This window comes from Delphinapterus leucas, chromosome 16 (genome assembly GCF_059928025.1).
Source record: "Delphinapterus leucas isolate spDelLeu-1000000601 "Yukka" chromosome 16, BTC_Dleu_Yukka2, whole genome shotgun sequence".
Taxonomy (NCBI): domain Eukaryota; kingdom Metazoa; phylum Chordata; class Mammalia; order Artiodactyla; family Monodontidae; genus Delphinapterus; species Delphinapterus leucas.
In genome coordinates this window covers 80,805,124-80,825,171 of record NC_143144.1, presented here as the reverse complement: position 1 = coordinate 80,825,171, position 20,048 = coordinate 80,805,124, and the positions used below count along the sequence as shown (strand labels likewise).

Here is a 20,048-nt window from a genome sequence, read left to right as displayed (position 1 = left end):
TTATTTTGCCAGAGTGAGGGTACTTTTTCCCCTTTCTCTGTTACTTTCTGAAACTCATAAGGAGTTCAGTCAAAGGCAGAAAACAATTATATTTCCATTTTTGCTGTTTCCTTTCAGTCCTCCAGACCTGTCATGGTCTGCACTCAAATTGTTGGACTCAAGAAATGCCCATCTCTTAGCCCTTTTAATCATTCGTAGTATAATCGGGCTACAGGGCCATGCCACCCACACCCCCAGTTCCCATCTGGGAAGTCTTCCAGGTTAGGGGACTGCCCACTAAATGTATTTCTCTTTCCTACTGGGGGCGCTACACACTTTGGCACTTATCCCTATACTCTACTTTCTTTTTTTTCTTAGAATTTTTTTTTTATTGAAGTATAGTTAATTTACAATATTGTGTTAGTTTCATGTTAGTTTCAGGTATACAGCACAGTGACTCAGCCATATATATATATATATATATATATATATATATTTTTTTTTTTTTTTTTTTTTCAGATTCTTTCCCTTACCGGTATTACAAAATATTGAGTATAGTTCCTTGTGCTATACAATAGGTCATTGTTGGCTATCTATTTTATATATATATATATATATATATATATATACACATACACACACACACACACACACACACTCTACTTTCGTGTAGAGTTTTCTCTCATTTTTTGTGTATGGGTCTTGGCCTCTGATTAGATTAAGCATTTTAGAGCTAAGTCCATGACCTAGGCTTCTGTATTCCTTTAGCTCATAGTGGGTTTTTGGTGTGTACCTGATAATTTAAGTTGAATAATAATAGAAAGAGGACAAGCCTTTAGTCAGGGATGATTGCATTAATTTCTAGTTCAGCCACCTTGGTAAAGTCAGGAGCTATTATTTCCTCATGGATAACTGGGGATAATAAAACCTGAAATGGTTGTCAAATAGTCAAGTTGTGAGAATAGAAATAAAGTAAATGTGATTATAGATATGAATGAAAATACCTTGTATATTGCAAAGAATTTATTAAATGTAGAGGGTTGTTATTGATTCCAGCATACAGCAAACATTTATTGAGCATCCATAGTGTGTTAGGTGCTTCCTTGGTTCCGGAGTCGCTGTTCATAAAGGGACTAGGAAATGACCAGATGGATTGTATGTGGGGCAGGAGGGCTTCCTAGGCAGAGGAGGAGCTTTGAGCAAAGGTAGGGAGGCAGGGAGGCCAACTCTAGGCAAAAGTTCATGTGGCTGGAGCAGAGAGAACTTATTAGAAGGGAGTGGAAGGAAGTGAGGCTGGAGAGGCAAATGCAGGCTAAATCAGAAAGAACCTGGGAGTGACGTTTTACCTTGAAGGCAATAAAAAGTACTTGAGTCAGTGACATGATCAGTTATGCATTTGAAGGAGATCCCTGGCAGCCTGTGAATGACATTGATGGAGAGCCAAAATTACATGCAGAAAAAATTGGAGATTTTGCAGTAATCCCGTGAAAAAATGTTAACATACTAAGGCGGTGTTGGTGGGAGGAGGAGGGACAGCTGAGAGAGGCGGAGTTGGTGTTGGGGAGGCGTGAAGGTGAGGGAGAAGCCAGGGCTGTCTCCCCGCTGAGGGGGGGGACCGTTCTGTCAGTTGTTGAACCTGGCACAGGAAAGAAGGAAAGACATCTTTTTCTTTTTCAGGAGTGTAAGAAATGGGGCAGAAGATGAGCTTGGTTCTGAATGTTAACTCTGAAATTGCCTGTCATCTGAGTTGGGGTGTCCCATAAGCAGTAGTTGGACATGTGTGTCTGGAACTGTAGAAGGACGCCTGGGATGAAGATAGAAATTTGGATGAAGCATTCACTAATTGAAGTTAAAAATGTGATGAGATTCCCCAGTGAGATGGTGTGGAACGAGAAGAGGGCCAAGGATAGAACTCTGGGGTACACGGATATATCTTATAGGAGGAGCAGGGTGCGGTGGAAGAACGCAAGGAGACTAAAGAGGCGGGACCAGAAAAGTGAGCTGAAGATCTGGAAAGATTAATAAAACAGAATCCCTGCTGTTAGAGGGCTCATGTACCAGCATTCCCTGAAATGATTACACTGGGCTGGCCAGAAAGTGCATTCGAATTTTTCCATAGCACCTATGGGAAACCCCGAACGAACTTTCTGGCCAGCCCAGTGCTTCCCTCCACCTGCCACAGAGCACAACAAAACAGTTTATCAGTTTATTATTGCTTTGTTAAAGGTGATGCAAAACGGCTACCCATTGCTTTGTTCTCAAAGAACAAAACGTCCTGGTATTTGTGGTTTTTTCATGATCTCCATTTAGAGCAGAATGTAACTCCAGGAGGTATGATAATGCCTCAAGCAAATACTGTCTTTTAAAAAAATGGGTCAAAGTTGGCTTCGTGTGCGGTGGAGATCCAGTAAATACGCTGACTTCCCTGGGGAGGCCGGCAGTAACCTAGTCTTGAGATTTCAGCTGTGATTGGCTCCCACCCATTTGCTCAGATACCTAATTTGACTGCATACATGAGCCAAATTAATATTTTAGCATACTTCATTAACTCTGCTTTTACTCAAATGTTACTTTTTAGAATATTATTCAGTTAAAAAAATCACCAGAGTAATATTGAAAAGCACTGAGTGACCCAGCCATTTGAAAGTCTAACCAAACCCTTGATTTACAAACTTACATGTGGAGAGTAATATGTGATTATGATACATAAGCATTGCTTGAGCTTGGGAAGTCTTTCTGTAGATGCAAACTACCAGCAGAATGTAGGATTCTTTAACAAATTAACCGTGCAGGATTGGTTATTCAAGCTGTATTTGGTATGAGCCAATATTGAGTTAAAAGTGAATCATTTTTCATTTGAGTATTTTTAAGTAGCTGATTAATTTGATTTGCTTACTTAAAGTCAAGACAGAGTCAACTTTAGGAGTCTAGAAATAAGGTTTTTAAAATAAGTTCTGAATTTTTACCTTACCTTGTTCAAGAAAGGTTTTAAGTAGATACTAGAAACCAGTAGGATGTGCTTTTGGGGAGCTCTGAGCCAATTAAAGCAAAGGAAAGCAAAGGGGTAATCTTCTAAAAATCCCAGTAACATTAAGTCCATTGTTTCAATTAAAATATAACACGCCTAGGAAATAAAGTTTACATATTAGGTATTTGTAACTTCATGTGGGTGATTACAACTATGTTTTTCTTCCCATAAAAGAACTGCACATTATTTGTTTTACGGTATTTTTTTCCAGACCACCCTGCCTGACATCTCCCATAATATCAAGTATTTCTTCACCCCACAGTGTTGCGGTGGGAGCCCACATTCTTTAACGCAGTCAGGAAGCAGTGTGGTACGATGTCGTTAAGCACACACTGTACACGTACCTGGGGTGAAGCTGAGATCAGACCGCAGGACTTCAGCACCTGCTCCACCACAGATGCGCATCTCAAAGCTGAATAAATTAACTAAGCTTCTGAAGGCTTAAATTCCCTCATTGGAAAAAATGGAAATAATAAAGTAAACCCTCATGGGGTCCTTAAGAGTTTAAATGAAGTAATCCATATAAAGTGCTTAAGCACTTATAGCATCTGGCACCCAGTAAGCACTCTATAAAGGCTAATTGGTAGAAGTATCATCATTATTATCGTTATCATTAGTACTGGTCCAACTTTAGGGGTTGTACAGAACCTTTCTTTTCAAAGTGTGGTCTGCAGACCAGTGCCAGTCCAGACTGTTACTGGTTTGCAATGAGACTAGGAGCTGGTACCAGCATGTAAATAGACTATGGCACTAATCATACTGTTTATTTCAGTTTAACAGCAAGACTTCTTCAGTGAAGGAAGCAGTGGGTTAATTTACATTCTGGTTTAAGCTCCTTATCTTGCCGCAAACAAGCACTTTGAATAGAATTGGCATGGAATATGGGACTAATGATCCCATTCTCCAAAAAAAAATAATAGCCCTTTATCCTGGAGAGTTATTATTCACTTGTAATGCCTCATTAACCTTCTTTCTTCTAAACATTATAATCATGGTTCACAAGTATATCGTTTATTATTTCAGATAATATTTATTGATCGCATAATCTGTGCAAAGCCCTTTATATTGTAGACTTCACAAGGATGGCTCCGAAACGGATCTTGACCTTAGGAAGTCTATCATAAACCTAGAGCTAGAGGACACAAAGTGAAAACCTGAGTAAATGTGTTGAGTACGTGTGGTGAGTGTTTGTGTTAGTGTTACAGCTTCATTCCAAAGGTTCCACATAGGCAGATGTCTCCTTTTGCTGAGCTGCTCCTGTAAAAGGAGAGAATTAATACCTTTATTTTTTCAGCATTTGTACTCTCATAATGGAGATCAGGGTTTACTTTATTAAGGTTGTGTTTTTCCTGGGAGATTCAGAAATCTGCAACACTAGGGAATATCTTAGTTTTTAAATATAACTGACAAAAGTATAACTTTTGGGGGCTTCCCTGTTGGCGCAGTGGTTGAGAGTCCGCCTGCCGATGCAGGGGACGTGGGTTCGTGCCCCGGTCTGGGAAGATCCCACATGCCGCGGAGCGGCTGGGCCCGTGAGCCATGGCCGCTGAGCCTGCGCGTCCGGAGCCTGTGCTCCACAACGGGAGAGGCCACAACAGTGAGAGGCCCGCGTACCACAAAAAAAAAAAAAAAAAAAGTATAACTTTTTGATATTAGTATTATAGAAGATTCACCCTTAGGTTCTAGGATTTTTAAGATATTACTGATTGTCTATTTGATCCTGTTTGCAAACATTTGAATAATAAATAATTTCCTGTTCTGCAGAATATGAAGAGACATTAAATAGATATTAAATTACTTTAAAACTTTCAATAAAAATTATCACAGATTCTTCAAGAAAGATGCATTGGTAAATAGTGTCAAAACAAATTTGGGAGTCATATTAAAAGAATAATTTTTTAAAAGGCAAAGTCTGTGTGTGTTTAGGTAAAGAACCCTTTCCCCAAACAATGGAGATGAAAAAGGATTGGCTGTGACTTAGATCATAGAAGAGACCTATTTTCCCAGACCTAAGTGAAAATAATTATAAACACTCAAAGTCAAGAAATGTTACGTAGTTGTTAATAATTCTTATAATTTTTCCCATGAAAATGACTCACTGGTTTCTCTTCTGCCCTGTTTGGTGAGCTTGCTCATAACCGCACTATCTCTTCTATTCTGCCGTTTACATTCAGTTGTCACCAACTCTCCTAGTACTTGATCTCAGTAATAACTTTAAGAAAATTGAAGGTAGGTGTTAGAAAAATTATAGATAATATTTAGAAAATTGAGTAATACATTAGATTTTGGAAAATTGTAAAGAAAACCAAAAAGAGTAAAAAAAAAAAAAATTTTGATCAAGAAATGACTCGGTGAGTTAGACCCATGGCACTTAAAATAAAACACGGTCTCCCTACCATAGCATATCAAGTCTTTTGTGATGTGGCCCTTGTCTCATCTATGAACTTACCTGTCCCAGGGTCTTTTTATTTTTCCTATTCTATACCTGCCATTTTTCCTTCTTTTACTTACTTGACTATAAGATTAAGAGTCTTTGTTTCACACCTCACCTTCATCCTCAGCTAGACTGTATGCCCATGAGGACAGGACCCAGCCCTGCCTGTTCACATGTGTCACCCCCATGTTCACAGGGCAGGTAGGCACTCAAGTATTGGTTGAATAAGGAAATGGAAGCCATGAAAATATAGGCATTGAAGATGAGAAAACTTGAGAATAGAGAAAACTTAATTAGATTAAGAATAATACCTGTAGTAAAATACAATCAGATGTTACTCTTAAAAGCATAAAACCCCCAAAGAACAGGAAGTGATTGGTTATCTACTCAGCCTCTAATTGCTAACCGAGTACCCACAGTATTTGGGTTCAGACTCGGGAAATTGCCGAATAAGATATAGCTCAATAATGGTTCAAGTAGAGAGACTGAAAATACGGGGGAGAGACAGTAAGTAGTACAGATAGTTCAGTAGTTCCCTAATACTTAGGGATGTTGCCTCCTCATACTGGTTATTTACAAGTGGCCCGAAAGATCAGGGGTCTGCTGGAGCAAGCGTGACAACGCTGTTATGTGAATCTCAGTGCAGCTCTGTGATTTTCCACACAACTCCTCAAGTCACCAAGAAGGAAACAGCTTTAATAAATGTTGCAAAAGGAGCTAATCTGTGGTTTGGGTATGTGGTTCAAGGGAAAACTCAAGAGCTGGCACAAATATTTCAGTTGATGCTTGTGGTGATTCACCAAAATTTCAGGCCATATGCTTAAAAAACAGCAGGGGTCTATTCTATATCATTAATGAAAGGGGACAGAAAAGTTACCGAAATCCAGAAACATAGTGAATTCCTGACAGAAGTGTTTCGACTCTGTTCATTCAGCAGTAGCAAGCTAACTGGAACTTTGAGGAGAGTGAAATAATGAAAGTGCAAATCTGTGCAAGAGAGATTGCAGTGGAGAGACTGAGGAGAAAGGCAGGTGGTCACGGGAGTCTGGGGATGAAAGACGAGGGAGATGGAAGGAGCAGAATCCCGAATTTTGAAGGACTTGGCCACTGACTGAATCGAGGGCAATCTGGAAAGTCGAACAGCAGTATCCCTGACGAGCTAATAACATCATTCACTCATTCATTCGACAAATATTTTTTGAATGCTCTCTATGTGTCAGCTCTGCTGTAGATGTGAGGAGCAAAATAGACACATCCCTGACTCAGGGTGCTTGCAATCTGGTGGGGGACACCAACAGTAAACAAAATAAAGAGGTAAAATAATGCAGGAAATAATAAGCTAGGAAGTGGGTTTGGGGCGCAGGGCTGTGGGTAGAAGTTCAGACAGGGCAGCCACGTGGCAGGGAAGCCCTCACAGAGTTGATGAAGATCTTTGGGAAGTAAGGGAACTGGCCATTTGGATATCTGAGGAAAGGACATTTCAGAAGGAGAGAAGAGCAGGCGTGAAGTCCCTGAGGCAGGCGTGTGCTGTGTGTTTGAGGAATAGTGAGGTGCCACGTGGGTAGAGGAGAGTGAGCTGGGAGGGAGCCAGTGGAAACGAGGGCAGACAGGTGATGGCTGTAGGTCCCACAGGACTTGTAGATCCTATTAAGGATTGTGGCTTTTCCTTGGAGTAAGATGAAATGGGAAGCCATTAGAAATTTTTGAGCAGAGGAGACGTGAGCTGACTTGTAACAGGATCACTTTGACTCCAAGAGACTAAGGGTGGAACCAAGACCAGTCAGGAGGCTATTGCAGTAATCCAGGGGAGAGGATGGTGGCTCAGACCAGCTGTTCACAGTAGAACGTATGGGGTCCTTGATGTATTTTGAAGGTAGAGCTGACGTGATCAGATGTATTAGTTTACTATTGCTCCTGTAACAAATAGCCACGAATTTAGTGGTAATTTATTATCTTACAGTGCTTCGGTTACAAGTCCATCACAGGATCTCACTGGGTTAAAGTCAAGGGGTCGGCAGGGCTGTGCTGCTTTCTAGACCCAGCAGGAGAGAATCCCAGCTTCTAGAGGTCACACACATCACGGCTCACGGCCCCTCCCTCCATCCTCAAAGCCAGCACGTTGCATCTCCCTGACCCTTCCTCCATGGTCTTATCTCCCTCTGACTATAGCTGAGAACGGCACTCTGAGCTTCAGATCCTTACGATTAGCTTGGACCCTCCAGGATAATCTCCCTATCCCGAGGTCCTTAACTTAATCACACCTGCAGCCCTTTTTGTCAAGCAAAGTACATATTCACAAATCCCAGGGATTAGGACATGCACATCTCTGGAGGCTGTTATTCTGCACATCCATTGAAGGACCAGAGGTGGAATTTGAGACAAAGAAAAATGAAGAGTAACTTCAAAATTTTTGGTCTGAGCAATTAAAAGGAAGAAGATGAGAAGACCAGGTTTATGGCTTTGGGGCAAATATCAGAGCTCAGTTTTGGATACGTAAAGTTTGAAAAGCCTGTTAAATATCCAAGTTGGAGATGACAAGTAGGTAGTTGGATACGTGAGACCTGACGTTTAGGAGAGAGGATTGACAGGATGTATAAATGGGAGTCCTCCACATACGATGGCATTAAAGCCATGAAACAGGATGAGACCATGCGGGCCCTATTATAGAGAGAAAAGGGAAGAGGTCCAGAGACTAAGTGTTGGGAAATCTCCAGATCCCTGCAATCGCTAAAATGGTACGTTTGAGAGTTTTGTGGGTCTGAAGAACACATTTATATTAAATTGAACATGGAGAGCAATACTGAAGAGAAGCATTGAACAACGAAACAGTAATTCAGGACAAATTTCACCATCTTGTTCCGCTTAGTCCCTCGCAAACATTTCTAGAATTATTGGACCAGAGCCAGAATATCAGTGGCTAACACATAGCTCCATCTTACATCAACTTCTGATTCCTTTCTTGGTGAAGGTGGTTTCATGTTATACTAGATGTGTATTGTTTTCATAAATGCTCATTGAAGAGCTGTAATAGATTCACTTCAAAGGGCAGTCTTTGACAGGTGTTGTAACCTACAGCCTCAGGTAGCATAGCTTTGAAAAGGAGCAAACGCCAATCTTTCAGATTTAAAATTATTGTAGTAGAATGTTGTTGATACTGGTAACAGTTTTTATTAAATTTTATTTTCAGTGGCATGTAGCCTACCGTATTATGTGTTTTCCTTTATTTAGGTTAGTACTATTAAATTTGCCAAAGGCCAAGACACGGATCTTTTGCATGTATTCAATTACATCTGGGAGAAAATCATTGACATGACTGATGCCAGTTGCTGGATAAATGAGGAGAGGTCTGTCGTGGGAGTCGGGTGGGCTCAAAACTCAGCCACTCCCCCCTCCAAATCTGGAACTCAGTCTATATCGCAGTAAAAAGGTCCTGAGCGAACTGGAAATAAGAGGTCACAGACTTCTTAGCTTTACCCTTCAGACTCATTGGATTCAGCGTAGAGCCCTTTGTGGACTCAACCATTACAAGTATTTCTGTCAAACAAGCCTAACTGGTTTCTAAATGCCAAGTAGGAGAGCAGGTTAGAGAAGCAGAGAATGGCCTCACCAGGTAAATGAGCAGACCACAGTGTGACGTGGGTACTGAATCCCCAGAGAAAGGAGGACTCTGGGGCCGCAGTCTGGCCTTTGACCCCTGTCACTTCAGGGAAATCTGCAATCATCATTGTGTTATAGGAACCAATGTATCGGTGATGCTGAGTTGTGAAGAAAGCGTTGAATTCTGAGTATACTCTGTTTAGTAGGCAGAAGTCTGGTTATCTGTTGCTGGAACTTGGTAGCTTATAACAGTGACCATGTACCCTTCCCATGGTTCTTCGGGTTGAGTTGGCTCCTTCTGCTGGGTGTCCTGTGGGCTGGGCCTGTGGTCATCTGGAGGCTTTACTGGGCTAGAGCATCTTCCACGGCTCACGCACATGGTTGGCGGTCTGTGCTTTCTGAAAACAGACGCCAAGCTTTGGTTTCTTCCCAGTGGCCTCTCCCCGTTCCTTGGGCATCTCACAGAATGACAGCTGGCTCCAAGGGGGAGTGTTTCAAGCGTGTGAATGCCTTGGAAGTAGCCGATCATCACTTCACTGCATTCTTGTAGTCATACTGAGTCACATGGCCAGCTCAGACTCAAGGGGAAAGGAAATAGGCTCCACCTCTCCGTGGGAGCAGTGGCAGAGAATCTGTGGTCATCTTTTAATCACCATAACAGAGAAGTGGGTGATGTATCTGTACACATTGTATGTGTTATGAAGGGGCTAGGTGAGCCTTAGATCTCTAGAAAGATGACTATTCAGAAAACGTGACTGTTCCCCCAGGATTCAAAGTGGTAAATACTTTATAAGTAAGATTTTAATTTAATTACAAGATTATTACACGTTTAAGGAGTGCTATAAAATTAAGAGAAACATTTCAAGGACACATATTTGCTAAAAATAACAGCTCTGCTTTTTTGTTTGTTTTTAAGTTAAAACAATTCAGAAATAGTACCTAAGGCAATCATTGGTCATTACAGTAATTTAATTTACATGTACGATGAGATTCTACATCGGAATTCTAATCAGAACAAAACAAAAATTGAAGATAACACGAAATGTCAGCTTATCTTAAGCAGTAGAATTTTCTGATTCTTGGATACCTTGTTGAAGTCAGCTTGTCCTGTGATCTCAGGCTATCGTGTTTTTGGAGCTTTTCTGTGGATGTGGTCTCAGCCATGGGGCAGCGAAGAATTGTAGAGTTAATCCATGTTGCATTTGTGTTATCACAACATTATAGTTCCATTATAGTTTTGAAACAATGGCTTTTAGAATGAATTTTGAAGAACTGTACCTTCATAGAGCTAAAACGTCCTTTCCCTGCTCTGGTTTCTCCCTCTTTTGGCCTATTTGTGTGTTGAGTTTTTAAAAATTCTATCCCACTCTTCGTCCTACCCCTAAAGTAAGTGGGTGTCCAGTGCCTAGTTTATTCATTTAAGCCCTGGAAAGGCACTCAGCGAATGTTTCTTACGTGATTGACTGTTTCCTTGGAGCCTGGCTTGACTAATGCAGGAGCCTGGCTTGACTAACTCTCACAATCTAAAGCAATAATTCCGGGACTCCCCTGGTGGTCCAGTGGCTAAGACTTCTCACTCCCAATGCAGGGGGCCCGGGTTTGATCCCTGGTCAGGGAACTAGATCCCACACGCCACAACTAAGAGTTCGCACACCACAACTAAGAGTTCGCACCCCGCAACTAAGAGTTCGCACACCATAACTAAAAGAAAAAGATACTGCAACTAAAAAAAAAAAGATCCTGCATGCCGCAACTAAGACGCAGCGCAGCCAAATAAATTTTAAAAATAATAAATTTGAAAAAAAATTTTAAAAAGGAAGTTAAAAAAATACAGTGGTGTGTTATACATTAAAAAAAAAAAAGCAATAGTTCCGATAAATGGGGTGCTGTAAAAAGAGTGATCTGAGTGACAAGATATCATGAAATGTATTTTATTATTTGTTCTTTTATACTCAAGTTTTTCTGTCTTTTTAGTTTTCCCTTGATTAATGTGAAAAGGTGCTTATTTCCAGCAATACTGATTAGAGTTTTAAAAGATCACCAGTGATTGCAAAAGGAAGGACCCCTTACCTGACACGTAGGGAGTGTTACTAGCATAAATTTTACCTTTTCTTAGTCAATTTTTCACTTCTTCATTTAAATTAAATGTATTTTATTGCCTCTTGAATATGACATACTGGGCTCAGGACCCAGGAATCTCGAGAAATATGCTTGAGATTTCTGGTTTAATTAAGCAAACAAAGACCTCATTAACAAAAGCTAGCCATAGCCTCAGATGGAAAACAATAAGCAACTCGCTCACTTGACTTTGTAAACTGGCACAAGCAAATGTAAAGTGAAGTATTTTTTTTTAATATTCTCCTTTAAACTAGAGGAGTTCTTAATACTAAATAAATAAATAAATAGTAGACTCTTGTAGCCAGTGTTGGAGAACACTCCCCAAGCCCTCACAATTTTCCCTTTTATAGGGTCTGGCATCTCTTTTGTAGTGGGATTAGTGACCACGTGATTGAGGCTCACACTCACAATGTCCCCCTGTTGCTTTCTATTCACTGTCAATCAAGATGCAGGGACCTGTGTTAGAGGCAGATCAGGCAGAGAGCACCAGGTCCAGTGTGGAATTGTTTTCCAAACTGGCCAGGAAAAAACTGCAGCCAACCAGACTTTAAGAATTAACCTATATTATTCCTGGCCTTTTAAACAGACAGCAGAAATAAAAGACAGTAACCAGTTAACAGGAAGAATCATGCTTTTATTTTTGAATGCGTGTGCTTTTTCTTTTGAACATCTTGTATGTATATGTACCTGATTTTCCTTCTTTTTTTTGTTTGTGTTTAGCGTGGTTTACTGACAATCATTTAACGTGCTGAAGAGTGCTGGTGAGCCAGCATAGTAGCTAATGCAGCAAAGAAGAACAGATGCAGATTTGAGGAATTCAGCTTGCTAAAACCTTGAACTGAAGTCCTAGACATTGGGACATCTGAGTTTGTATATGTGCACTTTCAACCCTATTTGCAGTGGGTTATTGTAGGAGAATGCCAGCTGCTTAAGCTCACTTGGACGAGATGGAAGAAGAAGAACTGGAATGTCCAAACTCTTCCTCTGAAAAACGCTATTTTCCTGAATCCCTCGATTCCAGTGAGGGGAATGAGGAGGGGATTTTGGCCTGTGAGGATCTGGAACTTAACCCTTTTGATGGATTGCCATATTCATCACGTTATTATAAACTTCTGAAAGAAAGAGAAGATCTTCCAATATGGAAGGAAAAATACTCCTTTATGGAGAATCTGCTTCAAAGTCAAATTGTGATCGTTTCAGGAGATGCTAAATGTGGCAAGAGCTCTCAGGTGAGTAGCCACTACAAAAAAGCATTTACTTTGTGTGTTGTACTTTTGTACTTAAATAATCACAGTGTCACAGCATAGTGTTCTGTTTTAATAATGATATTATCTAAACCAAAAAACAAAACAAAAAAGAGCATTAGCAATTCAGGCACAGCAGTTAAGTTACTTCCCTAAATCTCTTTATGAAAGCCAGCTGAATAAAAGTTAATACGCAGGTGGACATTAGTTGTGTTTATTGTACCACTGAATGTTCTTTAGAATAGCAGAAAAACCTATTCAAATTATTTTGTTGTGCATGTTATATTTTAAAAGATGTGATAGATGTTATTTGCCTGCCACAGGCTTGGGGATTAACTGCCATGTTTACATGTCCAGCAGTCTGATAATCAGGATGTGTGGATATGCTTATTGGTGAAGTTGACTAAGTTACAGAAAGTCAGAAGCACAAGGAAGTTCTTAATTTTCCAGACTGTAAGAAATAACCGAGTGGCCAAATATGATCCAGGCCTAGAGCCACATACTTCAGGATCTAAAAAGGAGGAAAGAATTAGAATAGACAGCTAATGACTATTTACTGGCCAGTTTATTGTTGTCATATTTGAACTTGAAGTTTGATTTGAGTGAGATCTCTATTTTACACTTAAATTGTAAAGCAAGCAGTATTTTTATTATGAAATTCATTTGTAGGTTCTCATGATGTGAGAATTATAGAGTAGACCACAGAGATAATCTGATAGAACCCCTTCATTTTTCAGATGATGAAACCCTGGCCCAGAGGGGTTTGATAATTTGTCTAACGAATGTCACATAACTTTCTGAGCTGGAATTCTAAGAACTCTTTCTACTATACTTTGCTGCTTTAAGGTTTTTATTACCTCTGGGGCTTACTTGTTCTAAATGGAACTTGAAGAGGGGTGAAATGGACAACAGGTTTTTTTTTTTCTTTAATCTTGTTTATAGCTGCCAATGTCAAGGGTTTATTATGATTTTCTATTTGTTGTGTTGAGTTGTTGCTACAATGAACGATTTAGTTTGTCATAAGAAGCTAAGGATGAAAACTGAAGGAGTATAATTTTCCTGGTTTCTGTGGACAAGTGGCAAGTTAAAAATTATTTAGGGGCTTCCCTGGTGGCACAGTGGTTAAGAATCTGCCTGCCAATGCAGGAGACACAGGTTCGAGCCCTGGTCTGGGAAGATCCCACATGCCGCGGAGCAACTAAGCCCGTGTGCCACAACTACTGAGCCTGTGCTCTAGAGCCCGCGAGCCACAACTACTGAAGCCTGTGTGCCACAACTACTGAAACTTGTGTGGCACAACTACTGAAGCCCGCGGGCCTAGAGCCCATGTCCCGCAATGAAGAGTAGCCGCCGCTCGCCACAACTAGAGAAAGCCCGCGCACAGCAGCGAAGACCCAACGCAGCAAAAAAAAAAAAAATTAGTTTTTATTTTGCAATAGTTTCAGACTTACAAAACGTTGCAAAAATAGTACAAAGATTTTCCACATACAGTTCACCCAGATTCCACCAAAGTTAACATTTTACCACACGTGCTTTATCGTTCTCTCTCCATACACACACACAGATTTTTATTCTGAACATTTTAAGAGTCAGTTGATGATATGATATCCTTTACCTCCAAATACTTCAGCAATATCTACTAAAACAGGATTAGCCACAACATAATTACCAAAATCTAACTTATAACATTCAAATTTCATCAGTTTGCCCACTAAGGACCTTTGTCATTAAAAAAAAAAATTCTAGTCCAGAATCCAATCCAAAGTTACATTGCATTTCCTTGTCATTTCTCCTTAATCACCTTTGATCTGAAGCGGCTTCTCAGTCTTTCCTTGTCCTTCACGACCACAACATTTTTGAAGAGTACAAGTTGGTTATTTCGTACGACATCCCTCAGTTTGAATCTGTCTAGTGTTTCCTTTGGATTAGACTCCAATTTTGCGTTTGTGGCAGGAAGAGCACAGAAGTGCTATGTGTCCTCCTCAGGACATCGTAGCAGGAGACAGAAGATTTTTCCCATGACTGGTGATGTTAAATTTGATAACTTGGTAAGGTGGTGACTGTCTTGATCTCTATCGTCAAGTTACAATTCCCCCCCTATCATTTAAGAGATATGGGGAGATACTTGGAGACTATGAGAGTCTGCTTCTTGTCGTGCCTCCAGCTACTAATTTTAGCATCCTTGGACGATTCTTACCTTTGACGTTATTACATGGTAGTAACCAAATGGTGATTTTTCTATTTCTGAAATTCCTTCTATTAATACATTTAATATTTGGAATTCTTCTGTAAAACTGAGCTTTTTCTTCTTCCTTATTTATTTATTCATTTATTTATGTCAGTGTGGACTCATGAATTCTTATTTTATTCTGTAGGTGATAATTCATTACTAAGCCCGTTTATTTTGTTGCTCAAATCGTCCCCAATGTGGCCTATGAGAACTCCTTCGGGATGCCTTCTGTGTTCTTTTGACATCATTCTCTGAGCATTTCTTTGCTTTCTGGCCCAGTAAGATGTTATAGGCTCATCTAGTATGTTCCCTGCTCCAGTCTTGGAAACAGCCATTTTTCTCAAGGAGCCCTGGTGGTTCCTTTTAGTGGGGAATTGTATTTAAAAACCAGGAGGTGGGTGCTAAGTGCCCGTTGGCCATTGACTTGTCGTTGCTTCTAGGCCCTCCTGCTTCTCTTTCTCTCTCTCTAGCTCTTTCGATTTCTGTCTTTCTCTGTTTCTCTCTATTTCTCTGTATTTCTTTCTCTATGTATATTTCTGTTTTATCTGTATTTCTGTCTCTCTATTCTTAAAAATCATGGGTTCCTACTGATGCCTCTGATTCCAGTTCAGCTGTACAGCATTCATTCTAGCCTTCCCCACTTCCATATTTGTAACTCCTTTCTCTAACTATGAGAAACTTAGCACTCATTATTCATAATATCTTTACTTGTTCAATCTTAGAATGCTCAAAATTTAGTTTCAGAATTGCTAACCCACACTATTGTTTAAAAAAAATTTTTTTAATATATACTCCTTGAGTTTTCTTTTAGAATTTGTGATCTTAAAGGGCAAGAATTGTTATCATGTAATATGTTATGTTAATACCTAGCAATGGTTTCTCTTGTCAGCTCTAACTTCTTGATCATTTTAATAAATCATGCTTGTTTCTGTTAAGTGTGAAGGCAGTATGTATCTTCAGGGTAGGAGAAATCAAATCCTAAACCAATTTAAATAATGGGAGCATCAGTTGTTTTCTTAATTCTGGAAACAACTTGGTTATTTTTTAAAGAGCTTCTAAGACTATTTTCTTTTTCCTCAGCATTTTAAACCTTTCAAAGAAAAGTCTGTCTTTAGACCCAAGCCTTCCAAAGAGGACCACAAGTGTTTTGCTGGATCCTAAAAATTCCACCTCTCTTTAGTGCAGATGGTATGGAGGCTATTTTGTGACTGCCCTCTGGAAAAGAGGACAACTTTTCATACATTTTTAGAGCCTTTTCTTGTTACCTTTTTTGGGGCAGATTTATGAAAAAGCCTAAAAGACAATGAAATATTTTTAGAACCATCTATTTACTTACTTGTCCTGAAATTTCCCCTGAAATGATTGGGTCAGTGAGCTGAATAAGCATGATGTACCTGAGTTTAGCCTAAATTAAGAAGCTGGCTGGTATAGAACAACTGCACCTTGTTAGCTGAGTAACTTACTCCGCATTTTCTGTGTTCGCTCAAGAGGTATACGAATTGTGGTATCCAGGGACACGTGACATTTAATGCAGAAGGGGACCCACTCCTCGGGAATGAGTTCTGGCGTTCTGGCTCACATCGGGCAGCTTAGTGCGCCTTGCAGGAATGTTGCTGTGGAGATTCATGCCTTTGGGTGAATTGCTGGACCTTATGGTTCCTTTCAGCTTTGGATTTCGTGATTCTGGTACTTAAATAAAAGTGAGTGATTGGGACCTTGGCACAGCCGCGCTCTGGGTGGCCCAGAAGAGGAATCAGTCACCATGGGCAGGCTGGGGACATAAAACGAGGGCTTGAGGGCCTTTGGGACTAGAATTTGTTTAACTGTAGTAGCGTTGTGTCTTGCAGATGACTTTTGTCTCGCGTCCTTTACTTGTATATCCGCTAGAGGAGGGGACGCAATCTCTAGCCGTGGACGGAGGGGCAGGAGGTTCCACACCAGTGTGACTCACGTGACTGTCCTGTCACTGCGGTGGCAGCAATGAGACTGCTCCGCTGCCCTCCTGGTTCTGATCTGGACCAGCCGAGGATCCTGGGCCCCAGCCTCCCAGAGTCCAGCAGCCCAGCCTCCTGCCTGTTGCCCGAGGTGGGGATGGAGCGTCTTGGCTTCGCGTTCCGGATCTGTACAATTTGTAGAGCTCCGGTTACAAAGTCAAGCTGGCGAAGCCTTGATGTAGATTAGGTTTTGGTTACTTGGAGGACCCCTCTTACCTACTCTCGTAGCGGCAGATGGGCCAGAGTCCCGGTGATTTGCTTGCAGGGAGGAGATAAGAGCCAGGAGCCGGGCGCGCTGATCGTGCGACCCGGAGCCGGCTTCACCGCTCAGGCTTTCGCACGTGTGGCACGTCACACAGTCCAGAAAACTGGATTGAGAGAATGTGAAAAAGTTGAGAGATTGAGAGAATGTGAAAAAGTTGTTGGATGAGTTCAGAATGAAAATATTTGAAGTTGTGATTCCTAGTAGGGAAATTTTCTAGACCAAATATATAAATGTGGGTGTTATCTATTGCTGAAAGGCCCAGGTAAATTTGTAAATAGGTTTGTTTTTTTCAATTATAACAGAACAGTTTTCTGTTTTGTTCACCAAATTGCACACCTTGTGTTAAGTACTAAAGTATGTTCTAGATGCCAGGGATGGGGGGGGGCATACCTTCCAAAGAGAAACTATAGAGAGAGACATGAAATCTCAAGGCATATAATGCATTGGTGAGAAGGGTAAGGTACTGTTGGGACAAAGAAAAAGCCACTCCCAGAGGAGAATCAGAATCAGGGCGTGGAATGGTACGGTATTTGCTATAAGCGCAGAGAATGCAAGAGTTCCCTATGAAGCTGGAATCTTAGTGCCGCTTGAAATTATGAAATGTTCACATTTCTGGCATTTGCTGAATCATAATTCTTTTCAGCCGATACTTTGCGAAGGCATCAAACTTCACAGCGTGCCTTAGCTTGCTTAGGGTGATTCGGAAGGTATGCTAAAGCACAGAAGTTGTTATAATTAGGAGAGATGATTTCATGTGTCTCTCCTTTTTGTTCAGAGACGACCCTTTCAGTTTGCATTTGCATCACTTACTGTCGTCATCCATGTGTGACTCACTGAAAGGGGCAGTACGTCGTACGCAGTCAGAGCTGCGTGGGGTGGGTGCTCTGCAATTAGTTGTGACTTGTGCTCAACTTTCAGCTTGGCAGTGTCAGCAGACATCCCTACATTAAGCCCAATATGCATGTGTTCTGTCTTTCGCTGGTGATTTGAACTGATGTCTAGAAGAGCTGTCCCATTTCTGTATCATTTTCTTTGCCTCATAGGTGAAATCATTTGCTCTGTTGTGGAGGAGGGCAAAAAGAACAGTGAGGACTGTTGGATTGTTTATATTTATTGCACTGCCAGGCCTATATGATGTCTATAACATTATAAACATACTGTAATAGTCTAATCTTGCAGAATTTGTTTATGTGAGTAAATAGAAATAAATGAAATGCACTCAGAAAACAAAGTCGGAACCTTGGGAACGTGGCCCATAATCATATGAATCATGTAGAATTCTAGAGTTTGAAAGCAGCTATCCTGGACCTTAGAATAATAACCAGACTGAGGATATCCAGGTGTTTTAGTGAGACTGAATGGTGTCATTTCAGCAGCAATTCTAGCTGTGTAAAATAGTGCCCGCTGTCATCGTAGTACTGTGCCCTGACATTACCATTAGGCTAGAAAGAGTAGTAAAAAGTGTTGACGGTTGAGAACCTGATGGCTTCTATTACTACCTTTGTATAAAGATGCTCGGAAGCAACCATGGCCTGGTGGAAATTATGCCAGATGAGAAACTGAAAGATTTGGATAGGTTCTGGCTGGGCTGTTTACTGGCAGGATGACTGGGGCAAGTAACCCTTCTAAGACTTTCCTTGTGTGTAAAATGAGGCCGTGGCCTACATGCCTGCCATTGCTTTCAGCTCTGAAATTCTAGGACTTCTGTGTGTGTCTCTAGCTTTGGCCCCTCACTTAGGCTCCTGGCCTGTTTTGCAGTTGATCTCAGGCTGGCTACACCAGGATGTCCTCCCATCAAGATGACCTTAACCCTGACCACTTTCCCGGCTCTCCTGAAGGTTCTCTCCCTCCCCTTGAACACTTCGCTCCCCCCAGAAGCACTTTATGCTACTGTTCAGCTTCATTCATTCATTCTATTTTATTTTACTTTTAAATTTCTGGTTGTTAACGACGCCATTACCCTAGTATTTTAAGTCAGATCTTAAAATATTTGTTTCTTCTTATGCATAATCAGTCCGCTAGTGGGTACTGTTCATTCTTCCTTAGAAATAAATGTCCCTTGGTTTTATTACTTCTCTCCCATGTTAGGTCCTGAGTCTAAGCCTTTCTCTCCCTTCTTTTCAATTATTCTAATGTCTTCATACATCCTTCCATCCAGATATTTATTATTCCTCTTATGTGTCAGGTCCTCTATTAAGTATTGGGGGAAATATGAACCCCGCATGTCTACCTTAAGGATCTTCCACTCTAGTGGGGAGACAAAGATTCAAACAGTTTTAATATAATTTCTCACAAAAGTGTTATTTGAGGTCTCAGCTAAGGACCTAGATATGAAGGGAATAGGGAATTGGGTTAAAAAGTAAGGATTTGACAAGGATAAAAAATAACTTCCTAGGGAATGAGGGAGATAGAAACTTTTATGTGAATTCCCAGTTAGGTGTGATTGTGAAGCAATTCAAGGTAGAATATATCGAATCATAGAATTTAAAAATATTTCTGGAAAATGTAAGAAATTAATTTGTTCATTTAACAAATATTTATTGAATAAACTTATTTAATATTATTTGGTGACCAAGACAGATCTCTGTTCTCCCAGAGTTCATAGTCTAGTGGGGTGAACAGACCTGCACTGGAACAGACCAGCAACTGCAGGAAGTGTGGTCCATGGTCCATGCCATGGTTGTCAGGAAGTACACTGTGGGGTCTCCTTCCTGGTGGGGGGTGGAGGGGAGGTATCGCAGCAAGCCTTGGGGAGAAAATGGCACAGGAGCTCAGACTTGAAGGGTAGGTCTCATCCGTTCAACCCATTTTACAGGGAAGGAAACTGAAGCTTAGAGAAATGGTGATTTACAAATAACAAACTAATGGCACACCAGGTCTAGAACTCCTGACTTTGGTCACTTGTGATATACCTTGATTCCAGATTTCCTGAGTGTAGTGTGTTAAATGTTCGTCTTTCGTACAACAAAGTTATTGAGGAAATAATTGCTGATTAGTTTCCAACCTGTTGACAAGGCTGATGCTCATCTTGAAATAGAGGAACTACATTTACACTTTTAATCGTCGGGAATCTGCAGCCTGCAGCAGGTGTTCATTTTGGAGTTACTTGATTTCTAGTAAGTTATGTTTATTTTTCAAGTTATAGTATTAAAATCTAAG

At 40.7% G+C, this 20,048-nt stretch overlaps 1 protein-coding gene across 3 annotated transcripts in view; it reads left to right on the top strand.

Moving 5' to 3' along the window:
* The window catches only part of DHX32 (DEAH-box helicase 32 (putative)), a 54,066-nt gene that overhangs the window by 2,831 nt on the left and 31,187 nt on the right, over positions 1–20,048 (top strand). Inside the window, exon 1 of one of the 3 annotated variants that reach the window (XM_089898339.1) lies at positions 11,892–12,385. The exons of 1 other annotated variant lie outside the window; for it this stretch is intronic. In XM_089898339.1, the coding sequence (XP_089754465.1) occupies positions 12,104–12,385 (282 nt within the window). In that variant the 5' untranslated portion in view covers positions 11,892–12,103. Of the gene's footprint in view, positions 1–11,891; positions 12,386–19,812; positions 20,006–20,048 lie in introns of those variants that run through there. One more of the 3 variants, XM_089898341.1, reaches the window with a different exon arrangement.